The sequence below is a fragment of the Sorex araneus genome, chromosome 1 (assembly GCF_027595985.1).
Source record: "Sorex araneus isolate mSorAra2 chromosome 1, mSorAra2.pri, whole genome shotgun sequence".
Lineage (NCBI taxonomy): Eukaryota > Metazoa > Chordata > Mammalia > Eulipotyphla > Soricidae > Sorex > Sorex araneus.
The window spans coordinates 445,773,446-445,800,494 of NC_073302.1; the positions used below are offsets into that span (position 1 = coordinate 445,773,446).

At 59.8% G+C, this 27,049-nt stretch overlaps 1 protein-coding gene across 4 annotated transcripts in view; it reads right to left on the reverse strand.

The window, feature by feature from the left end:
• Positions 1-26,336, reverse strand: part of EZH2 (enhancer of zeste 2 polycomb repressive complex 2 subunit) — a 34,056-nt gene extending 7,720 nt beyond the window's left edge. Inside the window, exons 1-6 of one of the 4 annotated variants that reach the window (XM_055135993.1) lie at positions 26,270-26,336; positions 11,088-11,211; positions 10,291-10,392; positions 4,163-4,279; positions 2,821-2,941; positions 187-333 (exon numbers count right to left, since the gene is read on the reverse strand). In XM_055135993.1, coding sequence (XP_054991968.1) covers positions 187-333; positions 2,821-2,941; positions 4,163-4,279; positions 10,291-10,392; positions 11,088-11,204 — 604 coding nt within the window. In that variant the 5' untranslated portion in view covers positions 11,205-11,211; positions 26,270-26,336. Of the gene's footprint in view, positions 1-186; positions 334-2,820; positions 2,942-4,162; positions 4,280-6,074; positions 6,218-10,263; positions 10,393-11,087; positions 11,212-26,269 lie in introns of those variants that run through there. The other 3 variants (XM_055135987.1, XM_055136004.1, XM_055135999.1) reach the window with 3 other exon arrangements.
• Between the last annotated feature and the right edge of the window lie 713 nt (positions 26,337-27,049).

Sequence of the window (27,049 nt, forward strand, 5' to 3'; positions counted from 1 at the left end):
ACAGGCTCTGTGCCCTCCCCTCAGACGCCGCCTCAGACCGCTCACGGCGCAGAGACCAGTGGCAATTCCCTGGAGTCCCCGGGCCACGGGCCTGTCCACACCTGGGCTTGGGGCTCAAGCCTAGATGACCAGGACGGGACGGGAGGGGAGGGGAGGGGAGTGGAGGGGAGGGAAGGGCTCACGCACCCGCCCGGCTCTCCTCCAGCGCCTTCTGCTTGTCCTCTCTCTCGTCCGGCTCGTCGCCGTCGTCCTCCTCCTCCTCCTCGTCATCGTTGTACTGCCCGAGTGCATTCACCAGCTCCACAAAAATCTCGTCATTGATGAACCCGCACTCTGAAAGGCATCGGGTCAGACGTCGTCAGGAGGAAAGCGGGAACAAGAGACGCGTCTGACCGGGAGCATCGTCCGACAGAAGAAACGACCGTGGGTGCTGCGCCTCACGCACGGGCCGGCGGGAGGGGTCAGGTTCAGGGGCCCCAGCAGGGATGACCCCCAGCTCCTCCGTTTTCTCTCCGGCCACTGCGGCCTCAATATCCTTCCAAACCAGGGAATAAATCACCGTCACTGGCGTCTCGCTGCTCATCGATTTGCTCGAGCGGGCACCAGGAACGTCTCCAATGTGAGACTTGTTGTTCCTGTTCTTGGCATACCGAATACGCCACGGGGAGCTTGCCAGGCTCTGCCGTGCGGGTGAGATACTCTCGGTAGCTTGCTGAGCTCTCCGAGAGGAATGGAGGAATCGAACCCGAGTCAGCTTCATGCAAGGCAAACGCCCTCCCCGCTGTGCTATCGCTCCAGCCCACAGGGAATAAATACCTCAGTCTTTTTCAAAGGGCAACTCCCCATTCGTAAATAATGTTTTAATATTTAGGGTTTGTTTGGTTTTTGTTTTGCTTTTTGGGTCACACCGGCAATGCACAGGGGTTACTCCTGGCTCTGCACTCAGGAATCACTGTTGGCAGTGCTCAGGGGACCATATGGGATGCTGGGGATCAAACCCAGGTCGGCTGCATGCAGGTCAAACGCCCTCCCCGCTGTAGTATCACTCCAGCCCCACAAATAGTCTTTTGCGGGTTTTTTTTGGAGTTTTTTTCTTTTTACAAATAATATTTTTAAAGGATTTCCGATCCCTAAGTTTTGCTGGAGTCTGAGGCATTTTCTGTGACCAGGAGTCTGAAACAGGCCAACGAGAATCAGGACAACAAATGCCAAGCCCGGCTTCAGCCCTATTTCCGCAGGACGCTCAGTCTTTCCTGGGTGCCTCCAGACAAGCACAGAAGTGTTAGTCCCCAGGGCCAGGGCGAGAGTAAAACAGGCCGGGCTGGCCCGGGGCTTGATTCCCCAGCACCAAAATGGTTTCTGAGCACCATCGGGGGTAACTGCTGGCCACGGAGCCAGGAGCAGAACAAAAAGCGAGAACAAAAAACAAGTGTGGGGGCTGGAGCGATAGCACAGCCATAGGGCGTTTGCCTTGCACGCAGCCGACCCGGGTTCGATTCCCAGCATCCCTGAGCACCACCAGGAGTAATTCCTGAGTGCAAAGCCAGGAGTAACCCCTGAGCATCGCCGGGTGTGACCTAAAGAAAGGCTTAAAAAAAAAAAAACAGGGGCTGGAGCAATAGCATGGCGGGTAGGGCATTTGCCTTGCACGCGGCCGACCCGGGTTCGATTCCCAGCATCCCATATGGTCCCCTGAGCACAGCCAGGAGCAATTCCTGAGTGCAGAGCCAGGAATAACCCCTGTGCATCGCCAGGTGTGACCCCCCCCAAAAAAAAAAAGAAAAAAAGAAAAAAAAAAAAAAACAAACAAGTGTGATTCCAGCCAGAGACTCCAGGTGTGACAGGAAGCATTATTTTTTAAGCATAAAGGCTTTTAGGGCCCAGACGGAACTAAGGTAACTCCCAAATCACCAAGGAGCCAAGGGCCATGGCAGGAAGGGCGCTGGCCGTGCACACCGCGGTCCAATCCCCAGGATCCTGTCCCCTGAGCACCTCTGGGCTCATTCCTGAGTGCAGAGCCAGGAGGTGAGACCCCTCTCAAAAAAAAGGAAAACTGAATCACTAAAAATTTAATAACAAAATAATTAAATAAAAACGGGGAGAAAGTATAACAGAACCGGCATAATCTACATGCACAAAAATTGTTTGAATTAAAGCTCCTGGGGCCAGGGGGGTTTGTAGCCAGTATAGCAGGCGTTTGCCTCGCATGTTTGATCCCTGGCATCCGAGATGGTCCCCTGAGCAGGAGTGACGCTGAGCATCGCTGGTGTGGCCCAGAAACGGAGGAATAAAAGCTCTGACAAGGGCTGCAGACAGGCGAAACGGCCAGACGGCGGGCACTGCTGGGCTCACTCAGCACCGCGCTCGGGGGACAAGAGGCACAAAGCACAAGACAAGAAGGATCGAGTTACCCAAGTGACCGGTTTTTCTTTTCTTTTCTTTTTTTTTTTTTTTTTGCTTTTTGGGTCACACCCGGCGATGCACAGGGGCCACTCCTGGCTCTGCACTCAGGAACCACTCCTGGCGGCGCTCAGGGGACCATATGGGATGCTGGGATTTGAACCCAGGTTGGCCGAGTGCAAGGCAAACGCCCTCCCCGCTGTGCTATTGCTCCAGCCCCAAGTGACCGTTTTTCTAACCAACCACACAGAATTCTCCGGCAGCAACACAGCTCTCCGATTCAAGGAGGCCCGAGGCAGAGGCCGAACCCCACTCTCCTGGAGGGGGGCTGCCCGCAGTCCCTCACGCCCCCTGCCTCCGGCATCAAACTCCTCAGTTATTTGGCCCCTCTGCAGACGAGGAAATAAACACACAGCTTACCTCTATCCCCGTGTACTTTCCCATCGTAATTTTTTATTAGTTCTTCAATGAAAGTTCCGTCCTGGTCTAAGACTTCATCCCCCATGTAAGGAATATTATGTAAAACAGTTTCATCTTCAACCTAAAATTTAAAAAATATTAAAAGCAGGATTAGCTGGGGGATCACAGTATTTCTTAATGTAACAGAAATAAAATGTTTCCCTGAAGAAGACGCTTCTGTGGGACAGTCCAGTGGGGTTGTCTGCCGAGTTGGATCTGTGCATCCCATATGGTCCCGAGCACCCTTGAGCACCCTTGAGCACCCATGAGCACCCATGAGCTTCGCTGGGTGTGACCCAAAGAGAAAAGTGACCTTTTCTGTTCTGTCCAAACTACAGGCAGCAGCTCTCCGGGTGAGAGGAAAAGCTTCTCTCTCCCAGGAACTCTCTCCTGAGAGTCTGAGGGCCCCAAGGCCGGGTGACAGGCAGAGGTCACCTCCAGGTCACCCCTGAGCACACCAGCACGAGACCGTCCAGAACTCGCCACACCCAGCAATGCTCACAAATCACTCCCGGCAGAGCTCGGGGGATCAAACCCAGGCCAGCGGTGTACAAGGCAAGAGCCTACCCACTGCACCGTCTCTCTGGCCCTTAAAAAAAAAAAAAAAAATCGAACCCTACCTATTAAATGGGAAATTGCTAGATCTCACCAGAAACTGAGTTACCAAAGCACAGACAACATAATAGCATCCTGGGGCACGGCCTGGTTACAGTTTATATGTTCTGGTTACAATTTCTATCAGACGGATTTAGCCTCAAGCAGGAGAGAGTAACATTCTCCAAGAACAAGCGGCTTTCGGGGGGAGGGGTCGGACACCAGCCTCCGAGGGCAGAGAGAAAGGGCGGCTGGGGAGGGCTCAAGCTCAAGCTCGGCTCCCTGAGCACTGCCAGGAGTGCCCCCCCCCAAAAAAAAAAAGCACCTCGACAAAGAGTAAGAGAGACACCAAGTCATCGGTGGGAGGCAGAAAATTTTTCCTAAAAAGGGCCAGAGAGATGGTACAGTGGGTGGAGCTAAAGAGAAACGAAGGTTCGAGAAATAAAGAAATCCCTCTCCAAGTTTCTTACAGAAAGCACGGGGGGGGGGCCCGGGGGGGAGAGGGGGGCGGGACAGAACAGCGGGGAGGGCCTTTGCCTTGCACGCAGCCGCCCCAGGTCCCATCCCCACCCCCACCGCCAGGCGTGACTCCCGAGTGCAGAGCCAGGAGTCAGCCCTGAGCATCGCCAGGTGTGGCCCCAAAACCGAAAGGCAAGAACCCGACTTCTTTAGTGTTAGCATCAAGGAGGCAGAAGACGCATCCGCGTACCATGAAATTCTGCTGCAGGGGAGACCAGGAGTACATGATGGGCACCGAGGCGACGGCGTTCAGCGTCTTCAGAGGGATGATCTGCGCCGGAAAATCAAACTCACTCGTCACGGAGCACTGCAACGGGAGCACACGAGGGCGCATCAGCAACAGAGCCACACACCCCGCTGCATCGCTCTATCCTAACTCGTAGCACTGTTACAACCAGACGCTGCCTAGTGAGTCATTTCAAAAGGGCTTGCTTCGTTCAGAGAAGTTCATCCGAACAGGCGTCTCCTCTCAGCGTCTCTGTTCAGGCTGCACCCCTGCAGAGGCTCCTCCCGTCCCGCACTCGCCAGCCACCCGCAAACCAAACCTGCGCTCAGCTGATCTCGGATCAGCAGCTCAGGGCTCCGCTAACACCCCGGCCCAGTCCCGGCACTGCCTGACCCCTCGTCTGTGTGGAGGACAAGGGGGGCCAAAGACGCTGCTTCCGCCCCTCAGAGAATCAGGGGAGGCGTTAGGGGAGCCTCCCCCCCGGGTTCTCTATTGAAAACTCTCAACTATCGCTAGATGGATGGTGTCGCCGGAAGGGCCACACCCGCGGAGGGTGGAGGTCGCCCCGTCACAGGCACACCCAGGAAGGCCAAGACCAGGAGACACTTGCCCTGTGCAGAGCAGCGGGACCAACCTCGAGCCCTACTGAGCACTGGGGTGGGGGCCCGGGCACAGGAGAGGCCCGGGCCCAGCACCCGAGGTGCTGTCCCCTGGCAGACCTACACGGTGTCCCCTTCGCGGCCCAGCCGGCCGTGGACCCGCAGCAGCTTTTGGCACACCCACTCCCCGCCCCCCAGGCCTCCAGAACCTTCCGCACAAGATCAGCATCTCCGCCCGTGAGGAAGAGGCAACAGTGCAGGCGAGCAGGCGGCGGGAGCGGCCCAGCAGGGGTGGGCGGGCAGAGGCCTTCCCGGAGGCCTCCGTCCACGGCAGGAGCGCAGACTGGGCCCTGCTTGTCCCTCGGGGCCTCGGGCAGCAGGAGAGGCGACACCCACGGCTGCCCCGGCTCCCCTTCCCGCAGGGCCTGGGGGCGGTGTAGGGTGGGCGCTGTGTGTTTGGGTGGGCCGGGGGCCGGTCACCCCGAGAGCACAGCCGTGGGGGTCTGTGCACCACCCTGGCGGTGCTCAGGGCTCAGTCCTGACGAGCGCCGGACCCCGACTCCCTTGGCCTGCACCCGCACCTGCCATCTCGACCCGCCCCCGCTCCTTCCTGGGCGGGAAACGGTGCTCCCGGGATGCAGAGAGCAAACCCCCACCCCCCGCCACCCCGTACTCCCCTCAGCGGGGTCAGAGTCACGAGTCTGAGCACAAAGATGCCCGTGTCCCACCACTCGCTCAGCCCAGCGGCCCCCCAAGGGGTCAGCACCTGGCAAACGTGTCCGGGTACAGGTCGGACCCCACAGCCGTCGCACGCGCCTCCGTGAGGGCGACCAAGAGCACTGAGCCAGAAACAGAAGCCTCCCTGCGGGAGTCGAGCGAGAGGGGTTCGAGAAGCCCCCTACTGAGCCTTGACCCCCGCGTGTCTGCCACTCGGGGAACAGCGCGGGGAACAGCCTGGGAACTCGAGTCCCGGCAGGAGCGCGGCGCAGAGCTCGGGGGCCGCGGCCACTCCTCTCTCCCTCGGAAATGTACCGTCCTGGACAGTTCGGCTCGGCCCGCCTCCTGCCCGGGTGGGGGGGATTCTGCCCTCGGGACACCCCCGGAGCCTGATTCCACCGGGCCGGTTCCGGGTCCCAGCCGCCAGGACGCCCCTCGTGTTCCCTCTGGGGGGTCGGGCACCGTGGCGGGCACAGCCTCGCCGCCGAGGGCCGCCAAGGACGCTCCACCCCCCCGGGCGCAGCCGAGTGGCCCGCGGCAGGCCTGGCGGAGACACTTACATGGACCCGCTGGACCCAGCGGCGGCGCGGCTGGCCCGCTGGGGGCGGCAGGAGCGCACAGCCACGCCGAGGCTCGCGGCAGCAGGCTGGTCCCGGGGGGGAACGGGGGCATGGAAACCCGGAGGGCAGCGCAGGAGAGCAGGCTGCAGGGAAGGGAGAGACATTAACACCCCGACTACGCGCCCCCTCGCACCGTGGGGCAAGACAGCAGCCACGGCCGCCCCGCGAGACGCCGGGGTCCAGCCACGGCACAGACAGACACGCGTGGGGACGGGGCTGCCCGGGCGGCTCACACCAGGACGCGGCGGGCGAGGGCACATGCCGGCGTCTCTGGCCTCCCGGGCTCCACCCACCCCGGACACGGGGACAGGGAGGGGCAGAAGCGCCGGCTGTGACTGCGGGACCGTCCCTACCTCCTCGTGCCGGCCGCGGAGGGGAGGGAGGGGTGGGAGAGGAAAGAGGCAGAGCACTGCGCTCAGAGCCCAGAGAAACCCCACCACGGAGGCGGGTTCAGAACTGGGCTGGAAGGAGAGCCAAAGCCGTCCCGAGAGGCCAAGTCCGTCAGACGGGCCGGAGGGAGGGCGGGAGAGAGGGAGAGGAGGGCGGGAGGGAGAGGAGGGCAGGCCGGGCCGGCGGGGTCCACAGCCGCTCCACACTCAAGCGACAGAGACGGCACGGACGGCTGCCTCGGGGCCGAGTCCCCGAGCACAGAGGACAGTGCTCACCCAACACTTCCGCCAGCTGCCCGGGGCACGACCCGGGGCCAGACAGCCCGAGGGCAAGAAAGGACAGGCGTGGAGGCCGCCTGCGCCTGCGGCTCTCACAGCCGGGGGAGGGCCCAGGGCCGAAAGGACGGGCAGAGGGAGAGTCACGAGTGACTCCCAAGCCGGCCCCCAACTTCCCCCCGGAGGCCAGGGGACTCGCAGAAAGCACAGCGGACACCGTCTGTCTCGAAACCCCCTCAACAGGGAACCCGGGCAGGGCCGGGAGGACGGGTCAGCTCAGCTCAGCTCAGCTCGGACCCGAGCCCCAGGTCCTACAGTCCAGGAGAGCCTCCCCCGAGGGGCCCCTCGTGCAAGCACGCGACCCCCGCAGCCCTGCAGGCACCCAGGAAGGCCACAGCCCCCGCCCGGGGCTGGGAGCCACAGCGCGGCCACCAAACAGGCTCCTCCGCGCAGGGCTGCTTCCGACCCACTTCAGGCCCCAGCAGGGAGAAACTTCGGGAAACTAGCAGAGGTCGGGCGGGGGGAGGAGAGACCCTCCAGTCCTGCTCCCACACCCACCTAAATGCTTTTGGTTGTGGTAACACCAAAATGTCTGTCACAAACTGCAGAAACCTTCAGCGTCCGAGTCAGAGGTCCTGGGTTTTTGGGTTTCGGGGTATTTTGTGTTGTTCGGGCGGGGGGAGGGGGAGCCTGGGGGACTAAAAGCTGAATCGCTTGAAGCAGAATCTGCCACGTCGGGTCCCTCCAAAGCCAGCGACTCACCGGTCAGCGCCGGACGCGTCAAAACGGGAATTCCTGCACGGAGTGACGGCACAGCGAGGACGCCTGCCCGCACCGGCAGCCCGGCTCAATCCCCGGGACCCCACATGGGCCCCTGCAGCCCCCCAGGGGCGACTCCCGGGCCGGGGGAAGCCCTGAGCACTGCTGGGTCTGGCCCCCTTCTTTCCTCTTCACATCGGGTAAAAATTAGTTTTTCAACCTTAGTGGGGTGAATTCAGAAAATAATTCTGACTTATTGGGGCCTGAGCGATAGCACAGCGGGTAGGGCGTTTGCCTTGCACGCGGCCGACCCGGGTTCAATCCCCGGCATCCCATAGGGTCCCCCGAGCACCGCCAGGAGTAATTCCTGAGTGCAGAGCCAGGAGTAACCCCTGAGCATCACTGGGTGTGACCCAAAAAGCAAAAGAAAAAAAAAAAAACAGAAAATAATTCTGACTTATTAAAATGCTGATTTGCTCTCACATAAACTTACAATAATGGTCCTTACAAACAATGAATTTTTCTCTCCATTTGAAAAGAATCAAAATTCTGCTATTAAAGAACCATTTGTAAATAAATTATACTCAGATTTATGACTAAAACTGCATTATGAACAATTCAATTTCTACATAAATAATGAACTTTACTCATTCCTTAATGCATCTGAGCAAAATGTACTCAGGGGCCTGCATCAGGTCATTAGAGCAAGCAAACCCACAGCTCTTGGAAGGCTCAACCTCCCTGCTGGAGGAGGGAAAAGGCAGCAATACACCATGAGTTACCACGAGGTGATTTGTGCAGAGAACCCATCTCATGTGCTGGAGCGACAGCACAGCGGGTACGGCGTTTGCCTTGCACGCGGCCAACCCGGGTTCGATTCCTCCGTCCCTCTCGGAGAGCCGAGAGTATCTCGCCCACATGGCAGAGCCTGGCAAGCTCCCCGTGGCATATTGGATATGCCAAAAACAGTAACAAGTCTCACAATGGAGACGTTACTGGTGCCTGCTCGAGCAAATTGATGAAGAACGGGACGACAGTGCCCATTTCCACACCAGAAACTGACGCAATGGATGTTGGGCTCTTGGGAGCATTCTGAGATTTACAACTGGTAGAAAAATTAAAATTCGGGGGGCTGAAGAGAGAAGTACAGAGTTCGACATTTGCCTTGCATGCAGCAGACCAGGGTTCGATCCCTGAGTACTGCCAGGAGTAATGGCCTGAGCACAGAGCCTGGAGTCATCCCTGAGCACCGCTGGGTGTAATCCAAAAAGAAAAATTCTACGTGTCTCTGCTTTATGTCTCCAAAACGCTAGAATTTATTCCTCCGAAGAGGGGGAAAAGATTAGGTTTTTTTTTTTCCCTTCACCTCAAAATTTCCCTAAGGTGACCAGGCAAAGCTTTCTGAGGTATCACCACTTTTGAAAACATAGTGACAGCGCAGGAGAGAATCCCTATCTCTCTGGGTACACTGAATCACCGTCTTACCCCACACTAAGCAGGCCATCCGTCCAGACAGAGAGAAAGGAATCTGCATGTGATACACATTTATGTGACTCCAGCAACAGAGCTGACCGGAGAGTAAGAATCGTCCCAAGTCCTGTAAGACCATCCAGACCACCAAACTCTGAGGCTCTCGCCCACGGCGGCCAACTCTGCTTACTGGACACCCTCCGGGCCTCAGACCGGTAACTGATCGTTACGATACAAACGGGGAAGAGCACTGCTCAGTGGCCAGTACTTGAGAACAGACTTCAGCGTTGGGGAGATCCCACGTTTCAGCTGAGGTCGTCACCTCGGGTGCAGGGGAAGCCACACGGAGCCCTGACCCGGCACCGGCCCTCTCCCTGCGACTCTGCTCGACCCGTGTTCTGCGTTCCGTGTTCTGTGCTCTGCTCCGTGTTCTGTGTTCCGTGTTCTATGCTCTGTTCCGTGTTCTGTGTTCCGTGTTCTATGCTCTGTTCCGTGTTCTATGCTCTGCTCCGTGTTCTGTGTTCCATGTTCTATGCTCTGTTCTGTGTTCTGTGTTCCGTGTTCTATGTTCTATGTTCTGTGTTCTATGCCGTCTTTACAGTGCCTCCACCAGATCTACTGCTGGCTTCTACACAGCTGAAACCTCCATCCCCCTCCTCTCGTTTTGGGGGGTGGGCCTGGGGGTCCAGCCCCACAGACCGTGCCCATGGGCCGTGAGCCCCGAGCTCCAACCACTTCTATGGCTTTCTTTCCCTCTGGTGCACTGGTTCATTCCGGACGCTAAGAAACGCACTGCCTTCCCTTGGAAATACAAAGTCTTAGAGTGACCGAGACTTACCGAATTCAGAAAATGCCACCAAAAAAAAAAAAACACCAATCCCCTGAAACCAATTTAAAAATCCTCGTAGTGAGCCTCAGGGTTTGAAAAACATTATTTTTTTTTAATTCATGAGTATGAATAGCACCCCCCAAAAAAAAAGCATTTTTCCATCGTGGTGAATTCATACGAGGGAGTGGAAACAGACAACTGAGTCGGGAAGCTTGGTTCTGTCTGATCTGATGAGGGCGTGAGGAGGAATTCCAAGCCAGGGATTTCTGTTCCGTTTTCCCCAGCCAGGCACCACGGGGAAGCACGTCCTCCCCACCGGGAGCCCACCCGGGGAAATCGCTAGAACCGCACGCCAAGGAAACCCCGCGGGGGGCAGAGCCGGGAGCCAGCTCGCGAGTGAACCAACCTCCCTGGTCCCACGCAATGAGCTCACGGAAGTCAGGATGTGCACGGGCTGGATCCGCCGCTGCCGCCACTCCTGGTTCAAGATCTCCGTTCTCTCCACGATTTTCTGGCGGTTGGAGCTAAACATGCTCTTTGGGAAGAGAGAGAGAAGAGTGTTCATTGCTGGCAAGTCCGCGAGCGCCTGGAACAGGGGCCTGGCCCGTCCCCGCAGCCGTGACGACCACTGTGCGCGTGGGCAAATTACTTCCGCGCTCAGCAAGTTCTGGGTTTTTTTTTAAAAATCACAGCGCACTGGCCCCGAGCTCACTTGCTATTCTGCATGGGGGGGGGGGGGGTTCCAAGGTTTGGCCCCTGAAACTCCACGGTTGCCAAGCAACTCCAGGACCAGCCCCCAAGCCCTGGGGAGAAGCCCCGGGCACAACGTATCATGACCCCCAAAAAAGGAACACAAAAATCGCAATTGCTTTATAAACACAAAACCGAAATTCAGGGGCCAGAGCCGGGGAAGGCGCGTTTTACACGCAGCCAACCTGGGTTCGATCACCGGCATCCCGTATGGTGCCCTGAGCACTGCCAGGAGTGATTCCTGAGCAGAGTCAGGAGCTGGGTGTGGCCCCAAAGAGCACTGAGCAGAAGGGCCCGAGAAGCACCCCCAGCGTGAGTGTGGTCGCACGGGCCCGTGAGGAGAGCTTTAGGACGGGCTCCTCCCACTGCCCAGCCGCTCCACCAAGGCCGGGAGCACTGGACACAGGACGTGGGCTGAGAGCGCGGACTGGGGGCGGGAGCGACCCGACTGGCTGTCAGTGCCCGGGGGACAGAGTGTACCTTGACTTCATCAGCCCGCCTGAACCTCTTGAGCTGCCGCAGTCGCATGTACTCGGACTTTACACGCTTCCGCCAACAAACTGGTCCCTTCTCAGATTTCTTGCCAGTCTGGCCCATGATTACTCTAAAAGCAATGGTTGCACATTACAATCACTCTCCAGCAGGCCTCGACAAGAAATCTGTGCTTTATTCCCCCAGTAAAACAAAAGCAAAGAACCCGGATTCCTCTGCAGACGTGTGCAGAAGGCGCGGGGGGCAGGCGGCCCGGGAGGTGCCCGCCCACCCGAACGAGCCCGGCGGGGCTGGGCCCCAGCACCCCCTACGGAACCAACACGGCCAGCAGTGGCCCCTGAGCACGGGGACAGGAGCAAGCTCTGTGGCACAAAAGCAAGACCGTTCGTTTCATGCCATCCGGAAGGTCTTATTAATACGACTCTGAGCGTCAGTTTTATTCACAGGTGCCGCCTTGGAGAGCGTGAGCCCGCCACAGGCATCACATGGACCAACAGGCGGTTCCGCCCGAGGGCCACACTGTGTGAGGGGGCAAACGCAGAAACGTGCCAGACATAAAGCAAATTGCATAATTAATAATAATTCAGAAAAAGTACAATTTACCAACAACTCACTGAGTGGGACAGTATCTTCAGAGAGTAAATGCACGGCGGGGAGGGCGTTTGTTTGCCTTGCACATGGCTGACCTGGGTTCGATGCCCGGCCTCCCAAGTGGTCCCCCGAGCACCGCAGTGATTCCCGAGTGCAGAGCCAGCAGTGACCCCTGAGCCCCGCCAGAAGTGGCCCCCAAACCAGAATGAATGAGAGTTGTTCCTTATAAACAAGTAAGGAACAGACAAACTGAAGTATCTCCCTCCCACACTGGGCCGTGTGCTAGCGGCGGCCTGGACCACTCTCCTCCCGTGCGGGTGTCCTGGGGACAGGCCGAAGGGGCGGCGAACCCAGTGAACTCTCAGGAGCCCTCGGCCATCGGACTAAACTTTCGGGACGGCCTGATTCAGCTCGCCAGATCGCTAATTCTAGGTGGGGATACGGGCCGTTTTCTAGAACATTCTCCCCAATGTGTTAAAGCCCTTCGATCTTCACACCGTGAGGACATGCCCCTGACACAGGGTGACAGGGAAAGGCCCCTCTCGGGGGTGGGGGCGGCAGGAGAGGCCTGGGCGGAGGGGGAGGGGACGGAAGGACATATTTCCACATGGTGACAAAGAAACACGTTCAAGAGAAAGCCGTAAAACCTGGTAATGCTGTAACAGGGCCACAAGTTCCCCAGCTTGGCCCTGGGGCCTTCGGCAGGGGCTGAGGAAGCAATAGTGACCACTCAGGACAGTGAGGCAATTTCCCTCGGGCAGCTTACACTGTGCCTTCGCGCGCGCGCACACACACACACACACACACACAGGTTCCAGGGAGAAGCATGCACACACACACACATGCATGCACACACACACACGCGCGCACACACACACACACAGAGGCTCCAGGGAGAAGACATCACACGCACACACAAACACACACACAGGTTCCAGAGAGAAGCCATCACACACATGCATGCACACGCACACACATACACACACACACACACACACACACACAGGCTCCAGGGAGAAGCCATCACACACGCATGCACAACCCAGGGGGTAGGGGCGAGGGGCGGGTGGGCAGCCAAGCTGGAAGGGAGGCCCGTGCGAGCAGGAGGGAGGGGGCAGGGGGAGCGGACCCTGGGGAGGAAGGGGAGGCTGAGGCAGGTGACCCGGCTGGCAGAGCCAGAGCGAGGCCGGGGCTGTGCTGGAGGGAAGGCAGGGAGGGGGGGGGGAACTGTGCCCCATCACGAGCCCCCCCACTGCAGGCCGGGGGCGCGGGGTCCCCGCCGGCCTGGGAGACCCACCTGGGTTCGTCCCTGGCGGTGCCAGGAGTGATCCCTGAGCACAGCACCAAGAAAGAGTAAGTCCCAAGCACTGTGGAGGGAGGCGTAAAATAATAACCCAAGGCAGCGTTTCGGGAGTGTCTGCGTGACACAAGCCCACCGCCACCCGCACAGCCTCCACAGCCCGCTACAATCCGTGCCGCGTTTTCTCTCCACTTCCCCCCTCTCGAGTGCCTCGGTAGTCGGAACCCCGGCACCACACAGGCTCTGAGCACTGCCCAGGCCTCTCCCCAGCAGAGCCAGCAGCACCTACTGGCCGCCACCAGGAGTGGCCCCTACCTCAAAACAGTAGGACACAAAAGGCTGTGGCCTCCAGCCACTGGGAAATCTCCTTCCCGGAGCCCAGTGAATGTCAGCACACTGACGGCCAGAGGACGGCGTGGCTCAGCCATCTCACCTCATGCGCGGGACGGAGCCGAGTCCACACCACCGTCGGCCGGCCGACAGTGGCCACGTCCGTAAAGCCCCCACTGCGCTCCCCCCACTGCCACCTCAGTCCTCTCGGGCGCTCAAACTCTCATCAAGGAATGACTGCGGGGCTGGAGCGATAACACAGTGGGGAGGGCGTTTGCCTTGCACGCGGCCGACCCGAGTTCGAATCCCAACAATCCCATATGGTCCCCTGAGCACCGCCAGGGGTAATTCCTGAGTGCATGAGCCAGGAGTAAGCCCTGTGCATCACCGGGTGTGACCCGAAAAGCAAAACAACATTTTGTGTTAAATTAAGCCTGCTTAGTTCTAACAAAATAACACCATTAAATAAGTGTTGCTGATTAAACTGTAAGAGTTCTGTGGGTTTTCTGGGGGGCTTGGGGGGGTCACTGCCTACCACCCATAACCTTATCCTCTTTTTCTTTCTTGCTTTGCTCTTGCTTTTGTTTTTGTCTTTGGGTCACGCCTGGAGATGCTCACGGGTGACTCTCGACAGCGCTCAGGGGACCGTATGGGATGCCAAGCATCGAACCCAGACCGGCACGTGCAAGGCAAGGTCCCCGCCCGTTACACGATCGCGCCAACACTAACTGTACCATGTTTTGTTACTACCCTAGGATACAGGTGCACATTCTTTTTTCTTTTGCTTTTTGGGTCACACCCAGCAATGCTCAGGGGTTACTCCTGGCTTTGCACTCAGGAATTCCTCCTGGCGGTGCTTGGGGGACCCTATGGGATGCCGGGGATCGAACCCGGGTCGGCCGCATGCAAGGCAAACGCCCTTCCCGCTGTGCTCTCACTCCGGCCCCTAGGTGCACACTCTTCAGGGACACACCAATAACATCCATGCAAGGCCAGCTCGGGATCCCCCTACACGCGGAGTTTGAAACCAGCCTTGAGAAGCGGCTGGCTGGTCACGTGGCCACAGAATGCCCGGCTCGTGGGGGTGACCCCGGTGCCCTCTGCTGAGACAGTCCAGCGGGAGCCCCAGGGCAGCGGACCGCAGGACTGACACGGCCCGCGGACAGGCCCAAGGACGCGCCCGCATGCGGTGGCGTCACGGGCAGCACCGGAGGTGGCTCACCGGAGCGCAGGGCGGGGACTGACGGATCCACTCAGACGCGAGGAAACACAGAAGGGTGACGACCAGCGCCCATGCGGGCCCCAGCCCTGCCCGCGGTGCTCACGCCCGGCCACGGAGGACTGGAGGTGACCTGCGGCTCAGGGGTCTGCAGAGCGACCAGACCGCGGTGACTGACCCTCGGCGCATGTGGGGCTCACACCTGCGCGGTGCAAGACAAAGGCGGGCCCCAGGAGCCCCCGCCAGGCCCACGGGTCAACCTGTCTTGCCGGGGGTCACCCCCAGTCGTGCTCAGGAGGCCCAGGGAACTGTGGGCTGAACATGGCCTCCCACGTGCCAACACGTGCTCGATCCCTCCCAACAGAAGAGCACTTCTCTCTCTCGGTCCGCTGAACACACAAAGAGCGAGTGTGTCGGGAAAACACTGATGGGAGACGAGAGCTACACGGCGCAGGGGCGGGGCCGGGGCTGCACAGTGCAGGGGCGGGGCCGGGGCTGCACAGTGCAGGGGTAGGGCCGGAGCCGTACAGTGCAGGGGTGGGGCTGTACAGTGCAGGGGTGGGGCCGGGGCTGTACAGTGCAGGGGTGGGGCCGGGGCTGTACAGTGCAGGGGTGGGGCCGGGGCTGTACAGTGCAGGGGTGGGGCCGGGGCTGTACAGTGCAGGGGTGGGGCCGGGGCTGTACAGTGCAGGGGTGGGGCCGGGGCTGTACAGTGCAGGGGTAGGGCCGGGGCTGTACAGTGCAGGGGTGGGGCCGGGGCTGTACAGTGCAGGGGTAGGGCCGGGCTGTACAGCGCAGGGGTAGGGCCGGGGCTACACAGTGCAGGGGTAGGGCTCTTGCCGTGCACGCGTCCACCCCAGGTTCGATGCCCAGCACCCCATACAACCCGTACCAGAAACGATTCCTGAGCACAGAGCCAGGAGTGAGCCCTGGGCAGAGCAGCTGTGGCCCAACCTCGAATAATTTCCAAGGGCCCAGAGCAACAGCACAGAGGGCAGGGCACCTGCCTGCACACGGCCAACCTGGGTGTGACCTCCGGCACTGCAGATCCCCCAGGGACCAGCAGCTGTAACTCCTGAGTGCAGAACCAGGAGTAACTTACCCCTGAGCATTGCCAGCTGCGACCCAAAAAGCATGAATAAATAAATAAATAAAATCCAAATACATTGGGGGGTCAGAGCATTAGCATAGTGGGTAAGGGACATGGTGGGTCCTGGTTCGACCCCCGGAGCTCACCGGGAGTGATCCCTGAGCAGAGCCAGGAATAAGTCCCGGGCACTGCCGGCTATGGCCCCAAAACAAAGGACTAATAATGGTGCCATTATTTTATTTTTCTGCCAGCTGCTTTAATATCTGCCTTAATAGGAGGCAGCTGGGTTCTCGTATCTGTTTCCTTTCAATTTGCTCCAATACGATGCTTTGGTTGCAGACTCTGAAGGAATCCAGCCCCCAACTCTTAGCTGCAAAGGGAGAAGTTCACGGGCAGCCGTGAGGCTATTTGCGGGTATCACTTGGTATTACTCCGAAAATGTCCTATGGGGAAGATGGCTAGTTCAGCCCGCAATTCAGCCCCCAGCCTTCCCCCCCCCACACACCAGCATTCCTGGGGAAACACACCAGTGTCCGGGCTGGGGAACAGCACAGCGGGGCGGAAACCTGACTGGCACGCGGCTGACCCGGGTTCGATCCCCGGCATCCCATACGGTGGCCTGAGCCCGCCAGGAGCAAGGCCTGAGCCCAGAGCCGGGAACAACCACGGGGCATGCTGAGTGTGGCCGAGGCCAAACGCCAAAGGGGGGAAAAACAATGCAAAGGGCCTACAAAAAACTGTCTTGCAACGAAAGGACAAGCAACACGAAGAACAGTTAATGGGGACACCAGGACTCCAACTCGGAGCCGGCCACCCTAGGGGCCAAATGCCAGGGTTCGTCTCTGAGCCACGGCAGGAAAACAGTGAAGAGGATGCGGATCCCCGGCCTCCCTCAGGGTCCCCTGAGCACCGAGCCAGGAGCACTGAGCACTGCTGGGTGTGGGCCAAAGAGCAAAACTAGAGCTTCATGCCTGGCAGGCCAGATGTGTAACACCCCACTCGACCCCCAGAGTCAAAGAACCGAAGTGAGTCCGGGGACCTTCTGACGGAACACACACACTCCTGAGTGACGGTCCACACGTCCCACCCAGACGACCTGCACAATGCCCGCAGGGAAGTCTCGAGCTTCCAACGCCACCTGGAGGCCCTGGAAGCCGGAGCTGCGGGGAGTCCGGAAAGTGCTCGGCCTGGTGGGGCCCTGTGCAAGGGCAGGCAGCTTCGCTAGAGGGCGCAAACGAGCAAGGCAAGACAGAGGAGCACTGTGGGCCTGAGCCCGCCCTGCAGTGAGTACTCCCAGGATCCCAGAGCACAGCCTCTCGCTTCGCCCCTGCTGTGGGAACTGCAGGGCTTTTCCTTTCTCAGAGCTGCATCGTATTCCACCGCATAGAGAGACAGCTTCCTGACCCGGGCATCTGTAGTCGGGCATCTGAGTTGTCTCCCTTAACTAAGTAAGTGCTGGAATAAACACAGGCGCGCATCGACCCGGAAACGTTAAGTCTCATCTCAGGAGCTCACTGGGAATTCAGCTGTGTGACCACTAGAATTATTTCCCTGCAATTCTTGACCAACAAGATCGGCGGGGAGGGGACCGAGGGTTACGAAACGGGCTGGGACATGCCTTCTGTGTAGCCATCTAGGTCGAAAGCTGGAATCATCCCGTCCCCAGCAGACTCCCTGGGATGAGCGGCTCACCCTTTACCCCAGAGGGTGAAGAGCGGGCGTCCACCCATCAGCAGCTGGGGCGAGTCTCTCCTAGGTACACACATACTGGACAGCGAGGTTATGAAGGAGCACCCCATACAAAAATACCAACTGGGTGCTGTACAACCCAACTTAACCCTGCCACTACCCAGAGGGCATCTGGGCTCCGGTCGGTCCCACCCCACAAACGCCATCTCCAACTGTCCCGGGGCTGCCCGCAGGCCTAATCCTATGTCCCCCCTCCTCCCCCCTTGGCTTACTTGTCAGAGCAGCTTGCAGAAGGTGGGGGGAGGGGCCGCTCAGCAGGGCAGAGGTCTGAGACCCTCCATCACCCGGGATCACCCGGCTGCTTCCCAGCAACACCCCCCTCCCCGGGCGCTTCCCCTCACAAGCACAGAGTTTCAGGTGCGGTCTCTCGTGGATATCCAGACGCCTTCATCCCTGGCCAGCGCCAAGAGCTCCTGTCAAAGGGGCTGGAGCGATAGCACAGCAGGGAGGGCGTTTGCCTTGCACGCGGCCAACCCGGGTTCGATTCCCAGTATCCCATATGGTCCCCTGAGCACCGCCAGGAGTAATTCCTGAGTGCATGAGCCAGGAGTAACCCCTGTGCATCGCCGGGTGTGACCCGAAAAGCAAAAAAAAAAAAAGAGCTCCTGTCAAAGCCAGAGGTCCCAGCACGGCCCAAGGCCCTCCAGGGTGCAGTCTTGAGGAGAAACACAGAAGGGCCTTCTCCTGGAGGGCAGGAAGACCGCGAGCCCGTGTCCTGCGCACTACCCAGCAAGTGGGACTCGACCCTTAAGAAATATTTTCTTGGGCTGGAGAGATGGTCCAGGCGGTGGGACACTTGCCCTGCCCGAGGCCAGGCCCGAATTGAAGCCCGGCAAGGTCAGTGGCTCCTAGAACCGGGCGGGACCCGGAGGGGCTGCAGGAGGGGCTGCACGGCGGGTGGGCCCCAGGCCCCAGAATACCAAACCCAAACTGGAATGTTTCCCAGACCAACTCCGGCGGAGCCTCGGGCAAACACATTCTCCAAAATGCCCCAAGTGCGTACTGTGGAGGGGGGAAAGTCACTTCCTCACAGCCCCTCCTGTCCGAGCACTGCTTCTCTTCAAAAGGTCCTCTGGGGGGGCTGGAGCCACAGCGCAGCGGGGAGGGCGTCTGCCTTGCACGCGGCAGACCGAGGTTCAAGCCCCAGCATCCCACATGGTCCCCCGAGCACCGCCAGGAGGGATTCCTGAGTGCAGAGCCAGCAGGAACCCTGTGCATCTTCGGGTGTGACCCAAGGAGTTCTCTAGGCACGCCTCCCTGACCTACTGACCCAAAAACCCTTCCCATGGCAACACCTGCAGAATCACTCTGCAAACACACTCGTACATGCGAGGACGGGGTGCAGGGCCAGAGTACCCCGTCCTGTCCCGCCAGCCCCAAAGCCCTTTCCTTGCGTTACCTCCCTCGCTCCCGCTTTCCCAAGCCGGCCGCAACACCAGGACATTCAGCCAGCCGGGAGCCGGACACTGTAGGCCCCGATCACGCGTAACTGCAAACCACAGACCCTTAATAAAAACACAGTTTAGGGGCTGAGCGATAGTACCGCGGGGAGGGTGCTGGCCTGCACACAGCTGACCAGGTCTCCATCCCGCAAGTCCACCACAGAGCCAGGAGTCAGCCCTGGGCACTGCCCGCCCCCCCCCCACAAAGACCAAAAACACGACCAAGACTTATTTTTTGGGTCACCCGGTGATGCACAGGGGTTACTCCTGGCTCTGCACTCAGGAATTACTCCTGGAGGTGCTCAGGGGACCTTATGGGATGCTGGGAATCGAACCCGGTTCGGCCGCGTGCAAAGCAAACACCCTACCTGCTGTGCTATCGCTCCAGCCCCACAACCAAGATTTTTATAACAGCACAGAGCAAAGCTCACGGGCAGGAACAGAGAGTACAGTCATGCACAGCACCCGAAGAACTGTTATTCACTCAGCAGAAATTAGTAGCTGCTTCTAAGGAGACGTCCTGGGACGAAGTGAGAGGACAACCGGGCAGAGTGGACGTCGGATGCAGAGAAATTCTACCAGTAACAGCCGGGAGTCTCAGGGCCTGGCCTGGCTTCCTTTCTTCTTAGGCTCGAGGGTCCTGGAACGGCCAAGGTAGTACAGAGGCAGAGTGTGTGCCTTGCGTGCTCCTGCCCCGGGTTCGACGCCTGGCTCCCCATGTGGTCCCTTGAGCACTGCCAGGAGTCGGGACCCTGGGTCCTCAACCAGCATCACAAAGGTTTGACAGCAGATACTCATTCCTAGCCACGACGGACAAAAGCGTTTCTCCAGCTCTGCCACACAGGGGGCGGGCAGCGGCACTGCGCCAGGGCGTTTGCCTCTCGAGATGTCTAGGCTCAGGGGGCTGGAGCGATAGCACAGCGGGGAGGGCGTTTGCCTTGCAAGCAACTGACCCGGGTTCAATCCCCGGCATCCCATAGGGTCCCCCGAGCACCGCCAGGAGTAATTCCTGAGCGCAGAGCCAGGAACAACCTGAGCATTGCTGGGTGTGACCCAAAAAGGGGGAAAAAAAAAAATTTCTAGGTTCAGATCCCTAATTCACATCTCTAAATTTCTGTCAGTAAAACTATTTTGCTTCACTGGGGCTGGAGTGATAGCACAGCGGGGAGGGCGTTTGCCTTGCACGTGACTGACCCGGGTTCGATTCCCAGCATCCCATATAGTCCCCTGAGCACCGCCAGGGGTAATTCCTGAGTGCAGAGCCAGGAGTAACGCCTGTGCATCGCCGGGTGTGTGACCCAAATAGCAAAAAAAAAACAAAAAACAAAACTATTTTGCTTCACCAAAAGAAAATTAAAGTGATGCGACAGAGAGGGTCCGGGAGACACAAAGGAGACGTGTCGGCGTGTCCCCGTGCCCGCGGGCTGGCGGGGGAGGGGAGAGACGCCGGTTTCTGGCACTCCAGACCCAAAGGTGGTGAGGAGAGTCCGGGCAGACAGAGAAGCTCCGGCAAACTTCCTGGGTACGAGAAGCCGCATTCAGAGAGTGCAAGAGGGTCCTCTCGGGACCCTGGCTCCGGCCCCTCCCTGGCAGATTTCAATGGAAATTATCTCGCTTCAAAAAAAAAAAATCTAATTGGTGGGAGGGGGCAGCCAAGAAGAAACCTGTCACTCCTGGACTATAGAGGGAAACTGAAAACAACGGTCGCTGGCGGCTGGAGGGACCGTCCAGCGGGCGGGCGCCTGGCGGGCACACAGCTGACCTGGCTGGATCCATAGCACCCCGGAGGGTCCCCGAGCACCACCAGGAGTAATTCCCGGTGCAGAGCCGGGAGCAATCGTGAGCATCGCCAGGTGTGTCCCAAAAATGCCAAAAACAACAACAACAACAAGATGGTTGTGGTGGTAACTTAGTCAGGCAAGAGAGATTTGCTTGAGGAAATGTTAAGTCTGACGTATTTATTATACACGATACACTGAAGTCATCTTTTGTAATTAAAACAATAGCAACTTCTCTGTACTGAAATCTAGGCCCAAGATTGCTTTTATGGTCTCAATTATCCCTTGAAAAAATAAGCCTTTCTGGGGGCTGGAGTGATAGCACAGCGGGTAGGGCGTTTGCCTTGCACGCGGCCAACCCGGGTTCGATTCCCAGCATCCCATATGGTCCCCTGAGCACCGCCAGGGGTAATTCCTGAGTGCAGAGCCAGGAGTGACCCTTGTGCATCGCCAGGTGTGACCCAAAAAGCAAAAAAAAAAAAAAAAAAAAAAAAAAATAAGCCTTTCTCACTGCCACATGAAAAGCTGTGTATCTTCAAACACTGGCCTGCAAAGAGCACTGTCCGTGAGCACTCCGCGCCTCTCACGGCGGCTCCCCTGGGGGCCCCGACACACACAACCCTAAGGAACAGCATCCTTCTCTCCGACACTCTGCAACCACAGCACCTAGCTTTGGTAACAACTGATGAACTCGAGAATTAAGAATTCCTTTCAGGGCGGGACCACCCCGCGTGAAGCTGCTGCCCTCGCTCGTGGCTGGCGCAGCACACGAGCCCCGGGCCCCCGCAGAAAGAGCCGAGCAAAGAGCCAAGAGGGGGCCCCAGCACCCCAGTGACCCAAAAACCTAAAAAAAAACCTCCTTGTGTACAAACGAACTGAATTTAAACCCTACGTACACTTCCCGTATCAACTTACTTAACATGGTCTATAAACACCATCAGAAATACAGGCCGAGAAGGAAGTCACTTACAGTACACACCTGACCAGAACTTGAACCCAGACCACAGACAACCTGCAACTCAGTAACCGCCCGGTCCCACAGTGAGCACAGGCTTGAACCAAGAAAAAGAAATTACTTAGTTTACAAACAGCCAGGAAGCTCAAGGCGGCCAACACTCATCACCTGGGAAATACAACTCCGCCACCAAAGAGGAGCACTCACTGAGGGCCTCAGGAGAGGAGGAGCACTCTCTGAGGGCCACAGGGGAGGAGGAGCACTCTCTGAGGGCCACAGGGGAGGAGGAGCATTCACTGAGGGCCACAGGGGAAGAGGAGCACTCTCTGAGGGCCACAGGGGAGGAGGAGCATTCACTGAAGGCCACAAGGGAGGAGGAGCACACACCAAGGCCACAGGGGAGGAGGAGCACTCACGGAGGGCCACAGGAGGAGGAGCACTCACCAAGGCCTCAGGAGAGGAGCACTCACCAAGGCCTCAGGGGAGGAGGAGCACTCACCAAGGCCACAGGAGAGGAGCACTCACCAAGGCCACAGGGGAGGAGAGGGGAGGAGGAGCACTCACTGAGGGTCACAGGGGAGGAGGAACATTCACTGAAGGCCACAGGGGAGGAGGAGCACTCACTGAGGGCCACAGGGGAGGAGGAGCACTCACTGAGGGCCACAGGGGAGGAGCACTCCCCAAGCACACAGGCGAGGCGGAGCATCGCGGAGGGCCAGAGAGGGCGGGACACCAGCGCCCAGGCAGCCTCCGCAGAACCAGACATGGATGGGAACGGCTGAGCCCTTGGGAAACGCGGGCACTTTCTTATGAAGTTAAATCAATATTTATACGTGACTCAGCAACCCTGCTACAACGTACCCCAGAAAGCAAAGGCCGTGTCCCCAGCAGGCCGCCGCGGGCTGCACCAGCGTCCCGGGAGAGAGGGAGAGACCAGCCCGCGCGTGCTGACCCGGTGACACCGGTGACACGGGAGTGGCAGATGGCCGCAGGGCACCTGCAATCAGGGGCCAGAGCCCAGGTCTGAGCCCCGGCCCCACAGACGGTCCCCCGGCCCCACCAAGTGTCCCCTGAGCAAAGTCAGGCGAACTCTGAGCACCCGGCGTGGCCACCACCCCGAAACACACGAAGGACCAAGCGGGAGGCGAGGGACTCAGCAAGGGTCCGGGGCATCTCCTGGGTGGCGTGCCCTGCCCAAGGGGGCCCGGCCTGGGCACCGCCCGCCTTCCCGCTCCCGCGCCTTCCTCTACATCAAGGAGTGGTCCAACGGCAAGCGTATCAGCACAACTGTCTTAGAAGTCTATCCGCCACCTCCTGAGAGTCCACTGGGTCCACTAGCCGACGCTCACCTCGTTTAAAAGAACGAGGCATCAGTGATGAACCTGGCGTCAGCACTTACCTCATTACTCCAGTAGGACTGGCGGCTAACCAGACGCCTTTCAGCGCAGCCCCTTCTCTTTCAAATGCTCTCTCCGATTTTGTAGAAGGATCATACGTAAGTATTTTGCTTTTTGGGTGACACCCAGATGTTCGGGGATTACTCCTGGCAGTGCTGGGGGGACCACACGGGAATCCGGGGGTTGAACCCGGGTCTGCCAACGTGCAAGGCAAGCGCCCTTCCTGCCGTACTGTGGCTCCGGCCCCAGGACCACCAACACCGGCATGAAGTTCAACAGAGCAGACACAACACGCCAGGCAGCTCGGGGACCCTACAGGTGTCAGGGCTGAGGCCTCGGGCTCTGCCCGACAATACTCTTCTGTGACCTCTTCTCTCAGAGGGGACAACACCTTCTAAAATCCCTCTCGAACACAACCCCCTGCTCTGCAACGTCCTCTGCTGAGCCCTTCCCCTGGCCCCTGCGTCCCTACTATTCCTCTCACTGATCCCTAGCAGACACCCATTCTCGGCGAGCACGGGGGAAAGGGCAGTAGGAAAAGGAGAGTCTGTCTTCGGGCCCTTGCAGTGACGGGGTGATGGATACGCAGCCGTTACAACGCTCCTTGATGCAGAGTCCAAGTCAAGCGGTGTGTGAGTATAACCGGAGTCGGCTGGGCAGGAGAGACCCCTGGAAGGTGAAGTGCATCCTCAGAGGGATCGGGAAGCGTGACTTCCTGACGCTGGCTGCTCCCTCTCCTGGCCCTCTCCCCCAGAAATCTCCCTGACGCACAGGTGTTCCCCGCTGTGCAGGCATAAACCCTTCATCCACTTCTGAGTGTCCCCAGTGTACCCCAGGATCCGTCCTCACTGGGTTCCGAAAAGCTGATCGATTTTCCTCCCTTTCTTTGGGCCAGGACTCATGCGCCTTTCTTGAGAATGTGACCTCAAAGGACGGAAAAGATTCTGGGAAACCCACCAGTGGCCCACGGGCCGGCTTTCTGGGGGGATGAGGGGGGACGCCCAGTGGCGTTCAGGGGACCATACAGGGGTGCTGGGGATTACCCCGCGGCTGCTGCGGGCAAGCGCTCCACTCACAGGGCTGGCCCTTCAGCCCCGACCTAGGCCACAGTTTTTAAACAGCCAACACAAAGCCAATCGCTACCACAAATCCACGCAAGGTAAAACAGGCATTTAAGTATTTAAGCATATTCTTACCTACACTAAATCAATTGTTCACAATCACTGCTTCTTACACTGACTAAATACACTCTCAATCCAGCCACAAACAGAACAAAAAAATTTAAGCCAATTTCCCAAGACTTTTAAAAGGACTGGAGCAAGCACCAAGAATCAAGAGCAAATACAAAAGACACAAGATGGGGGGGGAAGGAGAGAATGAGAATTTCTCATCCTACAAGATCCAAATGTCTGCCCCAAATTCTCATCTAGCTCATTCACAGCATCAATATTATGAATACAGCTTTTCAATCTTTAATGAAGGGCAATATAAATGTAAACACTGACCATCTCCACCCGTGGAAAGGCACCACAAATTATGTCTAGTACTTTGTGCATGGCCTTTCTTTGTCTCCATTTTTATGAGACCTTAGAGTAAGGTACATATCAGATCATCGGAACAATGATAATCAAGAAAGAGTGCCTGTGTGCCTGAATCCCTAGCTTTCAATCTATTCACTTTCCACAAAAACTGAAATTTAAGATGCAATTTTGCGTGGTGCTTAAGCGCCCAAGGCGGTTAAGTATTACACTCACCGACCACCAACTCACCACCAGAAAAACGATCAGGAACTCTTATTCTCCAGCACTAACGTTCTACCTCCCCCTAACTTCTGAGGCCACGCGAAGGGTGTTATTCACTTAATATAACTTAATGACCTTGCACTTTCTTGGAAACAAATAATCAATACGGAGCCGGGAGGAGCACACTTGGTTCTGCATCTTGGTCACAGTTTCTCCTGTCCCTGGAGGAGCGGGGATCACTCCACACCACCCCCCAGAAGTACGTGAAATCCCGTGCAAGGGTGACAGCGAGTGTGCCTGATGATTTCAATGTTTCCTATCATACTAAAACGCCACCGGAGGACATCGATGCCCTTTGAAACCTTGGAGCGTAAACTCGCAGCCACACTCTGCGAATTCCAAAGTCGGGTTTTTTTCATTGCCCAATGCCGGTTCCCGGCCTGCTCGGCCGGCGCTGAACAAAGGAAGTTTAGCTCCCACCCGGGAGCGCACACGGTGCCTTTCCCGTGCCTTTCCCGGGACCACCGTCCCCCCCACGCCGGCCCGGGTCTGTGTCGCCAGGGCCATTGTTCGCGCAGCCCAAGTCCAGTTAGGAAGAAACTGCTAAGCCCGCGGCCGCCGCGCTCTGCGTGCCAGGCGCTTTCTCTTCCTCCCCGACTTCCCCGTCTCCTCCCCGCGCGCCCCGGGGGGCCCGGGGGAAAACACTCGGGGGGACGGTGGCTTTCGTGCGTGAGCACCTGTCGCCCGGCTCGGACGCGCGGCACCAGTTGGCCCGAACCGCTAGACAGCCCGTTTCTGTATCGCGCTTTGCTTTTTTTGTCTTTTGTTTTGTTTTGCTCGGGTGAGATCGCGGTCCTTTGCCGAGTGGAAACTCGTGGGCGCGAGTTCCCCAAGCTGTCCCCTGCTGGGTTTCCGCCCCGTCCCCCGAAACCAGACGCGGGCGGAGGGGCGCAGACTTTGGGGCGGTAGGGGGGGAGCCGGGGGAGGGGGGGGCCGCCGAGCTGCCCGCGAGCCCCCCACCCCGCGCCTGGCCCGAGCCGCTCGCCCCTTCCCGCAACTTCCCATCAAGTCGGCGCGGGCGGCCGGGGGCGGGGAGCGCGGGGGGTCCCGCGACGGGCGCCCCCCGCCCCGCGCCCCCGAGCCGCGCGCGTCCTTTGTCTGAGTGGCACTCGGCGCCGGGGTCCCGGCAACTTGCGCGCGTCCCGCGTCCCCCGCGCCGCCGGCCGCCCCGCACCCGCACAAAGGAGCCCCGGGCTCTGCCGGCCGGCGCGCCCCGACTCTCCGGGGGGCCCCCCAGCCCGTGCCGGCGCCTCGGAAGGGGCGGCCACGCGGGACGACCCCCCCCCGCCGCCGCCCGCCGGGCGCGGGGCGGGGGCGCGGGGGCGCGAGCGCGCGGACCCCCACGCCCCCCGCTCCCCGGCCGCGGCTGGGGGGGGTCTCCCCGCCGCCCACGCCGCCGCCGCCGCCCCGGGAGCGCCCGCGCGGGGCGAGACCCCGAGCGGGGACGTCCCGGCGCCCGCGCCGCCGCCCCGGCTCCGGAGCCCCGCGGCCCGCCGGGCCCGCCAGCGGCGCGTTACCTGCGCGCCCCGCGCCCCGGCCGCGCCGCTCCCGCGCGCCGTCCCCGCCGCCAACGCCGCCGCCGCCGCCGCCGCCGGGGCTCCGCCGCCTTCTGCGTCCCGGCGGGTGTCGGACGCTCCCGGACCGAGCGCCAAAGCCGACAGCCCAATCGCCATCGCTTTTATTTGGCCCCCCCGGTGCATCCAAGCGCCGCCCCGATTGGCGGGACGCGCCGCGCGCTCGGGCCAATCACGGCGCCCGCCGGCCCGGGCCGCGCCGCGCCGAGCCGGCCCCGCGCACACGCGCCCGCGGGACGCGGCCGGGCCGGGCCAGGCAAGCGCGCGCGTGCGCCGGCGGCCGCCGCCAGCCCGGCCCTTTGTTCTCGCGCGGGACGCCGGGCGCGGGGCCGGCGGGCGCGGGGGCGGCGGGCGCGGGGCCGGGCGCGGGGCGGCGGGGGCGGTGGGGGCGGCGGGCGCGGGGCGGCGGGGACCCGCGCGCGGGGCCGGGGAGGCGGGGCCCGGGCGGGCGGCGCGCGCGCGGCGCTTGGCGGGAACAGCCGCCGGCCAGTTCGCGGGCCGGAGGGGCGGGGCGGGGCCCGAGGCCGAGTTTGAATCAGTTCAAAACTCGGAGGAGGTAACGGCTGCAACGGCCCGGGCCCGGGGGCGGCGGCGGCGACGGCGGCGGGCAGCGTGCGCGCCGCGACCCTCCGTCCCGGCCGGACCCGCGGGCCCCGCGTGCGGGGAGCCGAGCACGTGTCCGCGCGGGGCCCCGGTGTGCGGTCAGCCCGTGCGCACGCCGCG